This window comes from Morus notabilis, unplaced genomic scaffold, assembly GCF_000414095.1.
Source record: "Morus notabilis unplaced genomic scaffold, ASM41409v2 Scaffold6, whole genome shotgun sequence".
NCBI lineage: Eukaryota > Viridiplantae > Streptophyta > Magnoliopsida > Rosales > Moraceae > Morus > Morus notabilis.
In genome coordinates this window covers 432,724-449,092 of record NW_010363960.1, presented here as the reverse complement: position 1 = coordinate 449,092, position 16,369 = coordinate 432,724, and the positions used below count along the sequence as shown (strand labels likewise).

Below are 16,369 nucleotides of genomic sequence, written 5' to 3'. Positions count from 1 at the left end.
AAAAAGATGGAATATTATCTTGTCCACCGTATTAACAATTTTAATAATTACTGTGACTGAAAATATTAGTATAGACCATAGACACAAAATTGAAAAATTGTATAGATGTTGTTTCTTTTTTTTCTTTTTTTTTTTTTTGAAGAGTGTGGATGTTGTTTTTCGAAGTATATCAAATAATTATAGCCACAGAAAAAATTACACGCCTGCATATAAAACGAAAATGCCTGCCACATGTTCCACACCTCATTCAAATAGCCACATGAATATTTGATCAGAAAAAAAAAATGGCCTCATGAGTATCATTTGTGTCCGACACGGTGAGTATTTTTCAAGAAGATCTACAATATTTGGCACTTGGCTAAGGAGTGTCACAGTCCTTTTACCAAACGTGATCGATCATAATCATTAGAAAAGAACAAGACCATGTACACCATTAATCTTACAATTACAAATACCGCAAAAAGAAGATATAAGTGCTAGGAAACTGCACATTTCGAATATGATCGGCATGACTACTTTTTTTTTTTCTTTCTTTTGACGCCAGGCATGACGCAATCAATGAACGTTAAACACTTTGAAAGCAAATTTATAATTAGCATCACATAATTGTCAGCAACAAAATTCTATGAGTGCGTTTCCAATTGTTTTTAGTTGTTTTTAAAAACGTTTTCGCACGTTTTTTGAAACACGAAAATGAAAACGATCTGCAAACCGCGTTTATTTAGCAAATATTTTTAAAACGAAAACGAAAATAAAAAACAATAAAAATGATTTTTTGAAGGAAGTTAGAAAACGATTAGAAGTTGTTTTCCCTTTTCCGTTTTCATTTTCTAATTAATTAATTACTATAATTATTAATTACTAATTAAATAATTGTTTTCCCTTAATTATTAATTACTAATTAAATAATATATTAATTAATAATTAATAAATAGACATGACTATAACTAATAAATGGATAGTAATTACTTAATTATTAATTAATATTAAATTATTAATATTAAATTTGTCATTTATTATTAAAAATGATAAATATTAAATATTAATTAATTATTTAGTTAAAGATTAATTGCCAAAAATTGATTATATAATATATTAATAATAGAATAATTAACAAAAAGGTTATTCAATAAATAACTAATAATTAATATATCATATATATTAATTATAACCTATTAATTAGCAAATAGTTGATAAATACAAAAATAGTAATTACTCAATTAATAATCAACATTAAATTACATAATAAATTGTAATATACTAATCAATTGTAATTAATAATTAATAATTAGCAATTCATCATTATTTAAAGAATAATTATCAAAAATTGATCACACAATATATCAAATAATAGATTATTAAATAAATACTAATAATTAATTAACTAATTATTTAATTATTTACTAAAAATTGATTATATAATATATTAATAATATAATAATTAATAATAAGTTATTAAATAAATAACTAATAATTAATATATCAATCGTATATATTAATTATAATATATTAATTAGTAAATAATTGATAAATAAAAAAATAATAATTACTCACTCAGTAATTAATATTAAATTATGTAATAAATTGTAATATACTAATCAATAGTAATTAATAATTCATAATTCATAATTCATCATTATTTAAAGAATAATTATCATGCAATATATCAAATGATAGATTGTTAAATAAATGTTAATAACTAATTATTTAATTATATAACTAAAAGTTAATTATTTAAATTGTAAATAGAATATTAATATATTATTTATATACTAATTATTTTTTCTTAATACACTTATTAATTACTTATAAACTAATAAATATGAGTACGTTACTAACATAGTAATTACTTATAACTAATTATTAATTACTATTTTTTAATATTTAGCATACTAAATCATTATATATATAGTTTAATTATCAATGTACTCATTAATTATAATATATCCATTATTATTGTATTATTAATATATTAATTTTTATTTGTTAAGTGATTATCAATTATTAATTACTTCATATATTAAAAAAACATTATTAATTACATGTACTCAAAATAAAATTTTATAAATATAACCAAACACGATTTTACTTTTTTACTATACTCAAAACAATCTCTTAAAAAATCAACCAAATGTAATTTTATAATCGATCTCAAAATAATTTATAAAAGAATCTCATTTTCATTTTTATATTAAAAATAAAATCATTTTGAAAACATTAGAAAACCGGCCCTATGTATTTCATTCATTCCATTTATAGGTTATTGGTTTTTTTTTATATGCCAACTTTTGTCAGAGAGGTTGTTTGTCTCCTTTCCGTAACAAATAGTAGTCCATTCACTATCTAATTTTGTAATCAACACTTTACGCTTCTTTATTGTAAAATTCTTTCAGAATCATTATTATATAGAATATAAGTTTCATCCAACCTTCACTTTTACATGGCATATATACAGGGCCAATCTTTCGTTTGAAAGACCGAATACAAATTCTATGTCATCTTATACAGCGTTTACCTTGTAACATTAAGACCACCGATAATATAAAGAGAAAAATAGATAAATATTCTTTGGATTTTTAACACTCACTTTTGATTAATATCTTTTTTATTTAAATAATTATATTAGTAAAAAAAATATTAATAAAAAATAAATGGTAAAAATTCAAATCTATATACTCTAAAAGTATATTCAGCAATTTTCTCTATTATAAAACGAAACGTTTATAAACTCTCAAAATCTTATGGTGCTCAGCATGCTCAATGGTAGTGCACTTAAACATTCTCATATAAGCACTGGCTTTATACCAGTAGTAGTAACTATACCTGTTCTATAAAAACGCAGACACGAATATTTAGTGGTGTATGGTCACAAAATCTACATATTAATTAAATTCAGTATTAAAAAAGGGTAGACAAAGCATCTCTATTGTTACTTTATATATCCATATTCTTACGAAACTACTAAGAGCGAATCCCTTTTTAGAAGGTGAACGAAATGTCCGAAGCGTTTTGTTACCCATCTTTCTTTTTTCTTTTTTTTTTTTTACTTTTTCTTTTTTTTCTTTTCTTTTCTTTTTTTTTTTTTTTGCCCTTTTTAAAGTTTTTTCGTTTCTTCCTCCTCTTTTCTTCCTAATCTTTTTTTATTACATCTTTTAACTTTTAATTTTTATATATTTTCAAATATATATCATTTAAATATTTTTCTTATTGTTATCTAAAATATTATTTATTTCTAATTACTCTACTACATTATTTATTCTCAAATGTGTCTTTACAAAACATTTTTGTCGGTAATCCTCATAATTTCAACTTCAGTTGTGAAATATTTTAAACAATTTTTTTTAAGGTTTTTTTTTTTTTTTGTCTTTTGTTTTTATCTTTTGCTTTAGATTTTTTTTCTGACTTTTGTCTTTATTTTTTTATTATTTTTATTTTTTCAATAATTTATATAACCGTTGTTTAAATGAGTCATGCACTCTTTACGCTCGACTTTTTTACTAGTATGAATACATGGGCGCATGACATGTTGATTCACCGTTGATAATTCCAGACGTGTTTTTGACTGGTATATATGTAGGCGCATGACATGTTGATTCATCGTTGATGATCCAAAATCGCGCGTTCTCACGGCAACAAAAGTCTCCCTTGATATGAACCCGGGTCAAAGTGAAGGTGACTCTTTGGTGTCACATTTTCACAAAACACATGTACAGGTTGATTATGATCTGATCCTTAGCCCATAGTGGCGATCGAACAAAGTGGGGTCAAATGCAACAAGTGGACCATGGCCAAGTGGTCCCTTTTTTTCTTTTTTTTTGATAATTATGGCCAAGTGGTCTCTTGCCACATGAACATATAAGTCCAAAACTCACAATGGCTTTTACAATTCTTCTTGGTGTGATGGTTGAACCGTTGAGGTTTTTATTGGTAAGATATGGCAGCTTGAAAAGGATATATCAATTATAAGCTTCCGGAGCATTTCAGCAACCAAAGAAAAAATTCTTTACACATATAACAAAATTAAATAATAAAATTAAAGTATAGCAAAAGTTTTAAAATATTACAAAAAAGTATAGTATCATTAAAATAGTAATTATATAATTATAAGTATGATTTTAAGTATAGTATCATTTTTAGTGTAACATGATAATACTGAAGTGGTATGTAACTTGATAGTAGATGATAGTTATGTTACACTTAGACAAAATGGATATCATATATAAGTTTACAAATGATGTTACAATGAGAAACAAAAAATATTACTATTTACTGGATTGGTGTGACCGCTAGACTAAAGACACTTTTTTTTGTCATTAACTAATAATGTGAGATTATTATAATAATTATATGTAATGTTTGCTATTGTTATAAATTTTAAAAATTTTACTAAATTTTAATTTAGTTTATGAAATTTTGTCACGGAGTGTAATTATATCTCAAAAACAAAACCCCATAAAAGGCCTTTATATATATATATATATATATATATCTGCATTCTCTTTTGATAAACGATCGGCACTAAACGTGTCCTCAGCCAGAGGGCATGAACAGTACATGTGTAATATTATTTAGGACATATACATATTAAGACCCCCATGATTAATGATCTGTTTTATATGAGACGTAATGAACTTATGGTTTATATGGCGATGTTTTTGAGAGAATTTATTAGGGTCTAACCAATTTGAAGTAACGGGTAAATAGCCTTGTCTAAAGGTTCTATTCTACTAAAATTCTGAGACGTGAAGTATCAGGGAATGCTAAGGAGCTTTCAAATATAAATGCGTATAATGCCAATTAAACAGATAGATTTGATCTGCCCGCCAACTTTTTTTGACTAAAACACAGTAAATTTATGAACCGAAGATTACGTTAGGATTGCATATAACCTGCTCATGATTTGCAAGAACAATTAAAAGAAAAAAGAAATAAAGAAATAAATGACATTAGGGGATTGCGTGATAACGTTTTAAGTTTTTTTTTTTTTTTTTTTTTTTTTTTTTTTTTTTTTTTTTTTGACAATAAAATTTCCGAAAGAAACATGCTTGATGTATTTTTTGTTCTTTACTTTTGTAAAATGTTAACAGAACAGGAGATATATGCACATAACTAAAATTTGTTGAAATGTTTATGTAAGTACTTGTATGCAATATATATGGGTAAGATATTAAACTGAGAATTAGATATTTCGTATAGTAGTCAACCAACCTAGTATAATATAGTCTATACAAAAAATTAAAGATAAAATTCTAGGTAGATGTAGGTAGAATTGAATTTCGTAAACATTAAAGATTAAATATAGGAAGAACTTTTATAATTAGGCACAATCTGCTTTTCATGAAAAGACAATAAGCGAGACCTGTTATGGATTTTGGTCCAATTCAATATTGAGATATTCTAGGAAAAAATTCATGCTATTAAATATTATACTAAATTACTAATACAATTGCATATATACTGTTTATAATAAGCTGTGTCAAGCAAAACCAAGTAGAGGTAGCGGGATGCATTTGGAGTATTTTCAGTCTAGTAGTGTACGTTACTTATAATAAAAAAAATGTACATTACGAGATCTCAAAATCCCAAATAAATGAAAAAAAAAACCCAAATAAATCATATAAAAGTTCCTGATTATCAGTCAGCATCTTGAGTGAATCTATACTTAAACGTTGATTACATGAAGTACTATGTGACAATAATTACAAATATTGTGCTCCGATTGTGAAGACCATTTTATTCCAAAATCTTGTTGCTATTAAACAACATAGTTAGTAAACTATATTCTTTTTTTTATGAGATATTATTAAGTTTCAACAGGACCAAAACAATTGACCAATCCGTTGGACCGAGGGTTATGCAATAAGACGTGATGTTTGTTTTCTATATTTGTCTCTGAATTATGATTCATGGTTCTCTACAGTGTTTTTCTCTCATAAAAAATACACGTAAAACGAGAATGATTCTGAATCATGATCTAAAATCCATGAACCAAACGTCCACTTAATAACTTTGAGAAGACTTCAAGTCTCCGGCATTAAATTGGACCAAAATCTTATATAGTCTTTGTTTTATGAGAAGACTTCAAATCTAAAATAACTTTGAGAAGACTTTTCAAGACTTTGATTCTTTATTATAGTTTTTTGTATTATGAGATATTATTAAGTTTCAATAGTGTTGATCAAATCGCAATTTGTACCCAATGAGTTTTTATATTTTGAAGTGTTGTACTATAATCTTATTGTCAAAAACATAAAATTAGAGTCTTCATTGATTTGATGGCCCAAAAGATGATCTTCAAAATATATGGATTGATCGGTGTAATTCTTAAGAAGTTAAACTCATTTTATTTAGTCTCCCAATTATAGGAAAATTCTCATTTTAGTTTTTGAATTTTAAAACTTTCCAATTGAGTTACCGATCTGCCAAATTATCCTAAGTAATTAGTCTTTTCACCAATTCGACTCTTAATATCTCAACAAAAAAGCTCCAAAGCTATGTGCTTTGTCTTAACAAATTTAGCATTTGATTAGCGCTAAATAACAATCACTAGCTAGTATAAGGTGATGATATTACACCACGGCAGGTCATTTGATAGGGTGAAATGATTATTCGTTAGATTTTGAGTTTGAATAAATCGGACTATGTATGAAACTGTTAGTTTATCAATTCATCCCAAAAGTTTAAGCTATTAAGAGGTGGGCCAACAATAATTTTATACTTTAACACTTCCCCTCACGTGTGGGCTGAACAATGGGCAATCGTGTGGGTAAATTAATTAGAAAGTCCAACACGTGAATATTTAAGCCCGAGATATATTAAAGACCCAACACATGATAATTTTTAAATGGGGATAAAGAGAGCAATTACGGGGGCTGAACTCAGGACCTCCCGCTCTGATACCATGTTAGTTTACCAATCCATCCCAAAAGCTTAAGCTATTAGGAGGTGGACCAACAATAGTTTTATACTTTAACACTTCCCCTCACATGTGGGCTGGACAGTGGGCAATCGTGCGGGTAAATTAATTGGAAAGCCCAACACGTGAATATTTAAGCTCGAGATATATTAAAGATTCAACACGTGATGACAATTTAAATGGGGATAAAGAGTGCAATTACGGGGGTTTGAACTCAGGACATCCCGCTCTGATACCATGTTAGTTTACCAATCTGTTAGTTTACCAATCCATCCCAAAAGCTTAAGCTTTTGGGATGAATTGGTAAACTAACATGGTATCAGAGCGGGAGGTCTTGAGTTCAAACCCCCGTAATTGCACTCTTTATCTCCATTTAAAAATTGTCATGTGTTGAGTCGTTAATGTATCTCAGGCTTAAATATTCACGTGTTGGGCTTTCCAATTAATTTACCCACACGATTGCCCATTGTCCGGCCCACACGTGAGGGGGAGTGTTAAAGTATAAAACTATTGTTGGCCCATCTCCTACTAGCTTAAGCTTTTGGAATGGATTGGTAAACTAACAGAAACTTTTTAAAATTATTTGAGTACGTCATCTTCTATCCGTATAATTTTTTATTTTTATTAGTGCAATTTAGCGCACGCATATAAGAGATTTTAGGCATAGATATTGAAGGTGGCAGATCATGTAATACGCGTGAGTAGTGAACCCGAAGGAGACTTGAGAAACTTTCTGGATTCAAGTAAACTTTTCCTATTTTGAGGCGCCACTTTGGTGCCTCTCTTTTGACCCAGATTTTCTTGCCAGCCAAACAGACGATTTTAGCTTCTTGTACAAAAATCCGAAGGCTGTTTCTGGAACATGTACAGTGAACACGTCACGATATATATATGGAGACAAATCATTAAGATAGAGAACGTAAGGCTAGCGCCTAGCGCACATGAAATTGTGGTGAGTGATAAGAAGAGAGAGGTATTGGCAACAGATACCTTGAAACTTTTGCCGAAAGCTGCTTTGCTTCTTACTCCTTTTCGTGATCAATTTTTTGGCTATCTTTGCAAGCGCCTAACAACAATAGACAAATCGTACAATTATTCTACTCTTTTCTGAGCAAAATAAAGGGAAAAAAAATAGTACAATTATTCTGCATCTTACTAAAAGAAAAAGTTCAAAAAGTTCCCCCTGAGTTTTAACTAAAATTCTACATAGCCTTTTATTTTTATATTATAATCAGAACTCTTCTCTTATGTTTTTCGACTATTCCAACATCATTCCTTGTGTTTTTCAAATGAGTTAAAAAATAAATAAATAAACATTTTAACTGGTCAAAGTTTTTGGAATACCAAAAATGAGATCAATAATTACTATTTAAATAAATATTATTTTAGCTATTAATTATTTGCATTGAAAAATACGAAAAAAGAGAAAAGAAAAAGAAAAGGAGGACGAAGTGAAGTCATGTTCCACCTGCGCATTTCACCCTTTGAACAATATTACGTATCTCACCAACACAGGATGTAGATCAATCAATACACAAATGATTGTTTATGACTGCTCCACTAATTAACAAGTAACTTTTTTGTTTCTATTCTAGGTTGCCATCATGAGTTTAGTGGAACAAAATCTACTCACGTCTCCATTAAGGAAGATCAATGACGATTTTCTTATCTTGCATCCCCTTGTCAAAATATAGGATGACAAGTTTTTAATAATTATATTTTTATTAATTATTATTATTAAATATAATAATTTAATAATGTGTCGCGATAAACTTAGGAACTCTCTCGTAGATGATTTTCTGTTTCAGGGTATGTCCGACCAAAGATTTTACCAACCCCGTAAGCCAACCCATATCCTTATTCGCGGTATCAGTTCCTACGCTCCCTACCGGTTAAGCCAGTAACCTCTTCCTTCGATCTTCCTCCAGATTCTCTTTCTGTTGAGGCAACATCTTCGAACCTCTCCCGACTCCACTGATGACTATCTCCTAACGCCTCGTCCCTCTCCTTGACGTATTTCCGGTTCCCTACATTAGTCAATATTCGATTCGAGCGAAACTCCTCTTTCTTCGCTCACAACTATTGGTTTTGGCTTAGTCGAGCAAAACTCCCTCACAGCCAAAGAGAAAGAAAGACTCCCGAACCAAAGAAAGGGATGATCCTTATCTAACCCTCAAAGCCAAACAGTCAAATAAGTAAACCTTCATGCTCTTAACTTAAGCAACTCGGGACTGTAAGCCTTAAGCTTCACTCCGATCTAAGAGCATCTGAGAACATCTCCGGCATTGTCGAGGGAAACTCAGATAACCGGAATGATTGGCCTTCACGCCTATCCCATCGATCGGAACTGGCAACAGATCTTTCAGCGGATCCAGCAGGTTTGATCATATATATATATATATATATATATATATATTGAAGAGATCCCTTGTCAATATTTATGTCACCTCCTTGTTGAACAAGTTTATGAAAATTCGTTTAACAGGATCATGACTTAGCTCTATAAGCATCTTTAGTGCTCCATAAGGGTGCGATATTTTTTTAGCCTGATTAGAGGATCATTTCTAAGAAAACTCTCTAAATTTTAGTTACATTTTAGTTAAAATGGCTAGAAAAGTATTTTAATTAGTAATATTTGGATGATTCACTCTAACCATATTCTCTATTTTAACTAAATATACATTATTTTAATATTTATTGAATTTAACATATAAAAAATTTTAAATTTAAAAAAGAACCTTCGCATTTATTACAGTGAAGAATAAAAGATAATACAAAAAATTAAATGGTCAGTCTCTCCGTGCTAGCTATATTTAGCTAGTGTGAAATGCATTCTCTAAAATAACTAACTATTTAGGTAATGGTGGGAGTGAAAAAAAGTCAAAAAAAAAAAAAGAAAAGAAGCTAAATCATTAGTTATTTTGACTAAAAAAATGAAATGACTAGCATGATTGGAGTTGCCAATTTTAGCTTAAGAAGTTCATACATAGCCAAAGAAGAGTTGGAAGGCAATAGAAGGATTAGAGAAAGCCAAAAGAGAATCAAGGTGACCACAAACCATGGGATTCATAGAGAATGAGAATAACGTAGAAGATCATCAAAAAAATTTTAATGTTAGATCATCCAAAGAAATTTGCCAATTTGGTAGGTTTTCATTGAAACTATAATATGTGACATCATAAGGAGCAAAGATCCTTAAAAAATTTAGAAATCCATTTTGTCGCGTCTCAACTCCAGCATATATATGAAATCTAAAGGAATTTTTTGAATTGGATTTTTCTTTTTTGTAATGTCTGGGAATTTGAAATTTTAATTTTGCCTATTTATGACAATTTTCTACGTTGTTTACATATCCATTTGTTGAATCAAGTCTTATGTAGTTGAAAAAACTTTAAGCTTTGCTGTTTGGATAATTAGAGTTTATGCAGAATGGAACAAGACTTCAAAACTTAGAATTTAGAAGTTGTAATTTAGTTTGGGAGTTTTGACTATATTTAGTATCTGTAACTAGATTACTTTAGTATCCGAAAGAAATCAAGTTAAGGCACTTTTTAATCTTTGAGTTTGAATTTGATTGGTATAATTATCCATTGGATACTATTATCCAAGTATTGAGAAGAACTAATCGCGTTTGTGAAGGTAAGAAAATCTCTTGCCTGGTGAATCCTTATTGTGATAAATCCAGTAGTTTTACCTATGTGTGCACTGACAATTTTGCGGTGGAGTTACTGAATCGATAAGCCTTCTTGAAGCTCACTGGCCTGGCAGATGTTTCTGGGTCGTGGTAATCGGGAAGTTAACTTTGTTTTCTCCTAAAGACCTGCTAGATGACTATGCCTAGTTTAGTCACAATTGGGACTATCGAAAGAGGAGAGGATAAAAGAGAAAATTGAGAATTTATTCTTAAGAGTACATTAGTTTGAATTTTTATCCTTTATTTTTTAGTACTCTTAAGTTTGAATTTTTATCCTTTATTTTTTAGTAATATTCTTTTATTAGTATAGTTATTTAATTATTAATTAAGAGTAAGGGATAAAAATCTTAACCTATACATTATTAAGTAATATTTGTCTCCATTTCCCGAATAAAAATGAGCTAAATATTCCTTTAAATAGTACCACTTTGATGTCATTTAATTAATAAAAAGAAAATAAAAAGTCATAATTGTACATCACAGAAAACTGAGAGTTTTTGCCTCACTGGCATAAGTCAAACCTCCAATATTTTTTATATTAGGCAACGTAAATATCTCCTAAAAGTAGGTTCACAGCAATTTTCTCATATCTGAATTTTCTAAGCCTATTCATGTTGTTGGGCCTTTTGGACATCACCGGACTCCGGAGTTTGGACTTGGTAGTGAAACTCACATACCTGCTGATATAATTACATAAAATGTCCATTTTAAAAACCCAATTTAAATAACAATATTTACCTTTTCATAATATTGGGACTCATCTATTTTTAGAAAACAATTCTTTGTAACACCCATTTGTCCCTTTTTGTATAGTTTCATATTACCATTATTATAAAGTTGCAATCTTTATGATAATGCCATAGTTGTGTGTTATGTACAAACATTCGACCTTTGTAAATTTATAACCGATCTTATTTCATTATACCAAGTTCCAAATTTTTACGCTCTCGTTTATTAATTATTTAATTATTATAGAGGTTTTGTTGTTCCATTTTTTTAATTATGATGATGATAACCATATGTTTACATGTTATATGTAACCATTGTCAACCTTTGTGATTTCTAAGCTTATCTTATTATCATAAAATTACAATCTTTAGAGGACTAAAATTAGGGGCAGTAGAATCATTATAATAGATTTCTGATAGTTTTGTTATGCAATAAAATTGTAAATAGTTTTTAAAGGAGTTTATTGGTGTCATGTTGCCCCAGCATGTATTTCGTCACATTGAAAATCTCAAAGCTAGCCAATGGAATATAAAAAGATCTGACTTAATGGAATGTAAAAAGATCTAACTTAATTATACTCGAATTATGGATTCAGTTTTCACTCATACAACTACATACCTAACACCGCACAACACATTAATTGATTAGAGATCTTAAAACAACGCTGTAAAGTATTGACCCTGAACATAATTTTTAAAGATTATACTAATATTTTGGCATTTATGTTATTAATCTTACTTTTTAGTGAGAGAATCTAGTAAATAATATATTTATAAAACTTAATTAAGTAAATAGCATATTTTAAAATCATTTAAAGTAAATAGTAATTTACTGTGTAAATGTTTCATATACAGTTAATAAAAAGATTTACAACTAATAAAAAGATGTTTTTTTACTTACATTTTCTTTTTGTGGCCGGTAAAAAGATATATTTTTTTCAACATAAATAAAGATTTTTTATTATGTAAATTATTTTTTACTAATTATAAAAGAAATATTTACACAGTAAGATACTATTTAATTCAAATAGTTTTAAAATTAACTATTTACTTAATTTACTTTTATAAATCTGCTATTTACTATAATTTTCTAATAGCCAAACACCTTATCTTTTTGGGCCTCTGAATTTTAGATGGTCCCGACGGGCCTTGAAATCAGTGGGCTTTGTCCATGCGGAGGAACTGGGCTTTTTCCAAGTGCAATGAGTCTTGCTTTCTTTTTCTTTAGTTGAATATAGCACTTTTGAAGAGAATTATTAATCGGAATATTTTTTCTTTTTGCACCTTGTATTTTAAGTTTATTTAAAAACTATACTTGAGTTTTAATCTCATTAAATGTATACTTTTAAATTAATACAAATCTACACCTTATCTTACTTAACAATTGATTTTCACTTTTAAAATAATCAAAGTATCCTTGAAAAAAAAAGGTCAAACTTAGAAATTTAGAGAGAAAATAAAAAATAAATAAATACACACACACAAGCTATTTTGAGGGTAGTTTGGATATTTTAAAGCCAAAATGATAAGTTTAAAGTTTTTTAATATCACTTATTAGTTTATTATCAATATTGCCTGTATATTTCTCTGCTCCTTTGAAGATTTCCCAATAGAATTCTACCACGTAGCTATTTTGGGACAGTTTGTTGTTTTTTTAGTAAACTTCAAATGAGCTTTCCATTAACACACAAAAAAAAACTAACGAGCAAACAAAAAAAACAAAAATCCACAAGAAATCTCCTATAATAGCTTTTTTTTTCCCTTTTGTGACAAAATTTTAACACAAACCTCAGACAAAAATGCGTATAGAAGACATTTTTAAATTCTTAGTTTACAATCTCTTTCGACTTATACGAAGAAAAAAAAAAAACCCAAAGTTTTAATGGAATCACAGCATTTTCAAATGATGCAGTCATATCCAGACCTTACAGGATTTGCTAACTTAGAGAACGTCAATCACAAATCCAATATCTTTTGGTATATATAGGATTCGTTTTCTTAGACAAATTGGTGTGCAAAACACAAATCTCATATATTTTATATAGATTTTTCCTTTTTAGAGACGATGGCAACCACAAAAAAAGTGAGTAATGGTAGGGACAATAATTCTAATTTCAATAATTTTGTATGTACTATGTGGCATAAAATTGTTATCTTTTTATCAGTAAAAATTTCTCCAATAATGTCATACTAGTGACCTTATTTTTAATTATTATATCTAATTAAAATTATATCAGATTAAAAAAGTATAAAAAAACATACAGATTTTAATATAAATTTGACGGCTGAAAAATAAAAAAATACTGATAATTTATTTTAATTGACGTGACAATCTTTTAAATAACTATTAACAAAATGATGACATTCACATTTTACGTAAATTTATATAAAAAAAAAATTGAGATTAAAATTAGTGTCTTTAGTATTATTCATAAAAAAATTCTCAATCCTTTTATATGTGTAAGATTTGTCTTCTTAGAAAGGTTGATATCCGAAACACAAACTCCAAATCATACAGTTCATATTGGACTCGTCTTCTTGGAAAGGATTAGAGTTGGTAAAAAAGATGAGGACTCAAAATTGAGGGAAAAAAATAGGATTTAACTCTAGCAGTATTAGATTTTTTTTTTTTCTGAAAACTGTAATAATATCAGTTGCGAACAGAATAAATACACACTTAATTGATAGAATAATTTTTTTTTTTTTTTTTTAAATAATTTGCAAAATGAACTTCAAACAACCGTTTGTGATCAGTTTCTACAATAAAGTGTCAAGCGGGTAGTTCAATGTAGAAATGAAAAGGTGCAGCGTTTTCTTTTGAAGGAAAAACAGGTGTCTTGCTTTCAAGAATCAGGTTAATTTTTCAAAGATTTGGACGTTGATAAAATTCATAACCCGCGGATGAGCATCGTTGTTTTTAGTCACATATTAGGTAGCTAATCAAAATAAAGTTTATGATAATTAATGAGAATTATTTTTTTTCTCTCTCTAAAGAGCTCGGAATAATTTGTTTAAGAGAGATTTTCTAATATAATTGGTGTATAGTAAATCAATTTTTTAATTATTAAATCTAATTTTTACGTAATAGTGTATTAACGTTAACGTATTAGTGGAGGTATTTTTAATTGATTCATTCGTTCCCCTCTTTGCAGGAGCAAAGATTTGTTGAGATCAGTGTAAAATAGAGACAATTTTAGTCAAAAGATTATAGTTTCACAACTCTTAATTAATTTACGTACTTTAGCTTGCGATGATAACAAAGAACGAACCAACTTCTCACGAGTTAAAGGCATCTTTTTTCATCTTAATATCAGTCTAATCCTACATATGCTGTTTTCCTTTCCCTTTCTCTCTGTATTAAAAAAAAAAAAAAAAAAAAAAGTAATAAAATATTTATACAAATCGGCGTCGTTTTATAAATCATCCGCTCAAAAACATTTATATCCTTTGTCCCGTGCTATTGCGCCGGCAGAGTTCCCGACCGCCATGACAAATCGGAGAAATCGGACGAATCAAAATACACATCGGAATATCCGAACAGCCCGTCAAAAGCCACGAACCCGTTACCGTCGTTGTAACTCTCTCCGGTGCCCAACTCGAACGAACCGTAGCTAGGAACCGGATCTTCGAAACCCCAAAACTCATCGATTCCAGAAGAATCGGATGAAACTCGTACCAACTCAGTCTCCTCCTTTAACTCGCCCGAGTTAGACGGCGGCAGACCGAGTTCGTCATCGGAAGCTCCAAACAAATACCCAAGCTCCGGCTGAGACTCGCCGGAATCTGAGGTCAGATCAATCACCGTCACCGACGCCGGAATTTTACCCGCCAGCGATGATGGAATAGGAGTTGTGGAACAAGAGGCGGCGGATATCTCCTCCTGCAAGCTCTTCATGACCGAGGCGAGGTCCTGAGTGGACGGGTCAGGGTCCGAGTCGTCGAGGAACTCAAGTAGATTCTCCCTGAGTCGCTTCACCTCGAGCGAGTCGAGGTCCGAGTCGGCCGAGTCATCTCGGACCCGCTTCTTTAGAGTTTGGGCCTCCATAAAATTGAAAGACAAAACGAAAATAAATTCACAGGAGAGAGAGAGAGAGAGCGGGGACAGAGGAGAGATAGAGAGAGAGAGAGAGAGAGAGTTGTTAAAATACGGTTTGGTCTACGGTGTTGTGGACAAAGCGGTTTGAGAAGGTTTATATAAAGGGGACAAAGGAAAGAGAGAGAGGGAGAGAATGTGAGTAATGATGGTGACGCAGGCGCGTGGTTTGAGGATCGAATACTTGGGCCATCACGGACGTCTTGCCTTTTCTTTTTCTTTATCTTTTTTTTTTGGTGGTTTACTTCTTTTTCCTGTCTGCTTTTTCGTTTATATTTTATTAATTAGATTGAATCAATCCTTCAAGTCCGGTCAGTCGCGGGGCCCACTCAGCCTAGTCAATCACGGCCTTGCCCTTTTTCACTTGGCACATTCTCTTCTCTTTTGGCTCGGCTCGGCTAAAGGGTGTGTTTGTTTGTTGGGAAAAAAAGAGATTCTTTGGTGGGTGTAAGGGCGTTTTGGTAAATTGAGTTTGATTTCCTTTAATTGATTAATTGATTTTTAAAGGTGGATTTGACGGGGGATGTGACGTGGACTTTTCTCCAAAAAAAAGGAAATGGGGTTAGAAGATAAAAGTTTGGAAAGTTATGGGCAATTGATTGCGCATTTGTTTGAAACCTTATTGGAAGGGCCATGGTGGCCACAGCACTGAAAAGAAAAAAAAATTAAAAAAAAAAAAACAAATAATTAGAATTTTGTCTTAAATATTTTTCTCGATAATAACTCTGATATTAGTACTACAACCGCTACCAAACCAACACGTCCTTTTTGGATTTTCCAATAATTGAGGAATTAGGTGATGGGATTTACAAGTATTTTTCCTTTACTTAACGAGTAAAGATTATGCTTAGCGTGTAATTTACCAATTTGAATGTGAAATTTCCTAGAATGGTCCTTCAATTTTCTTTGCTAGAAAGTAATTTTCCTTGGTTGTTGCC

General features: G+C 29.9%; 1 protein-coding gene across 1 annotated transcript; it reads right to left on the bottom strand.

Moving 5' to 3' along the window:
* Positions 1-14,611: 14,611 nt before the first annotated feature.
* On the bottom strand, positions 14,612-15,482 carry LOC21397805. The gene has a single exon (XM_010105482.2). The coding sequence runs from the start codon at positions 15,381-15,383 to the stop codon at positions 14,796-14,798; it is 588 nt and encodes a 195-aa protein (XP_010103784.1). The 5' UTR covers positions 15,384-15,482; the 3' UTR covers positions 14,612-14,795.
* Positions 15,483-16,369: the final 887 nt, after the last annotated feature.

Excerpts from the sequence above, each read along its gene's own strand:
- LOC21397805 (XM_010105482.2), bottom strand. The coding sequence starts at position 15,383 with ATGGAGGCCCAAACTCTAAAGAAGCGGGTCCGAGATGACTCGGCCGAC.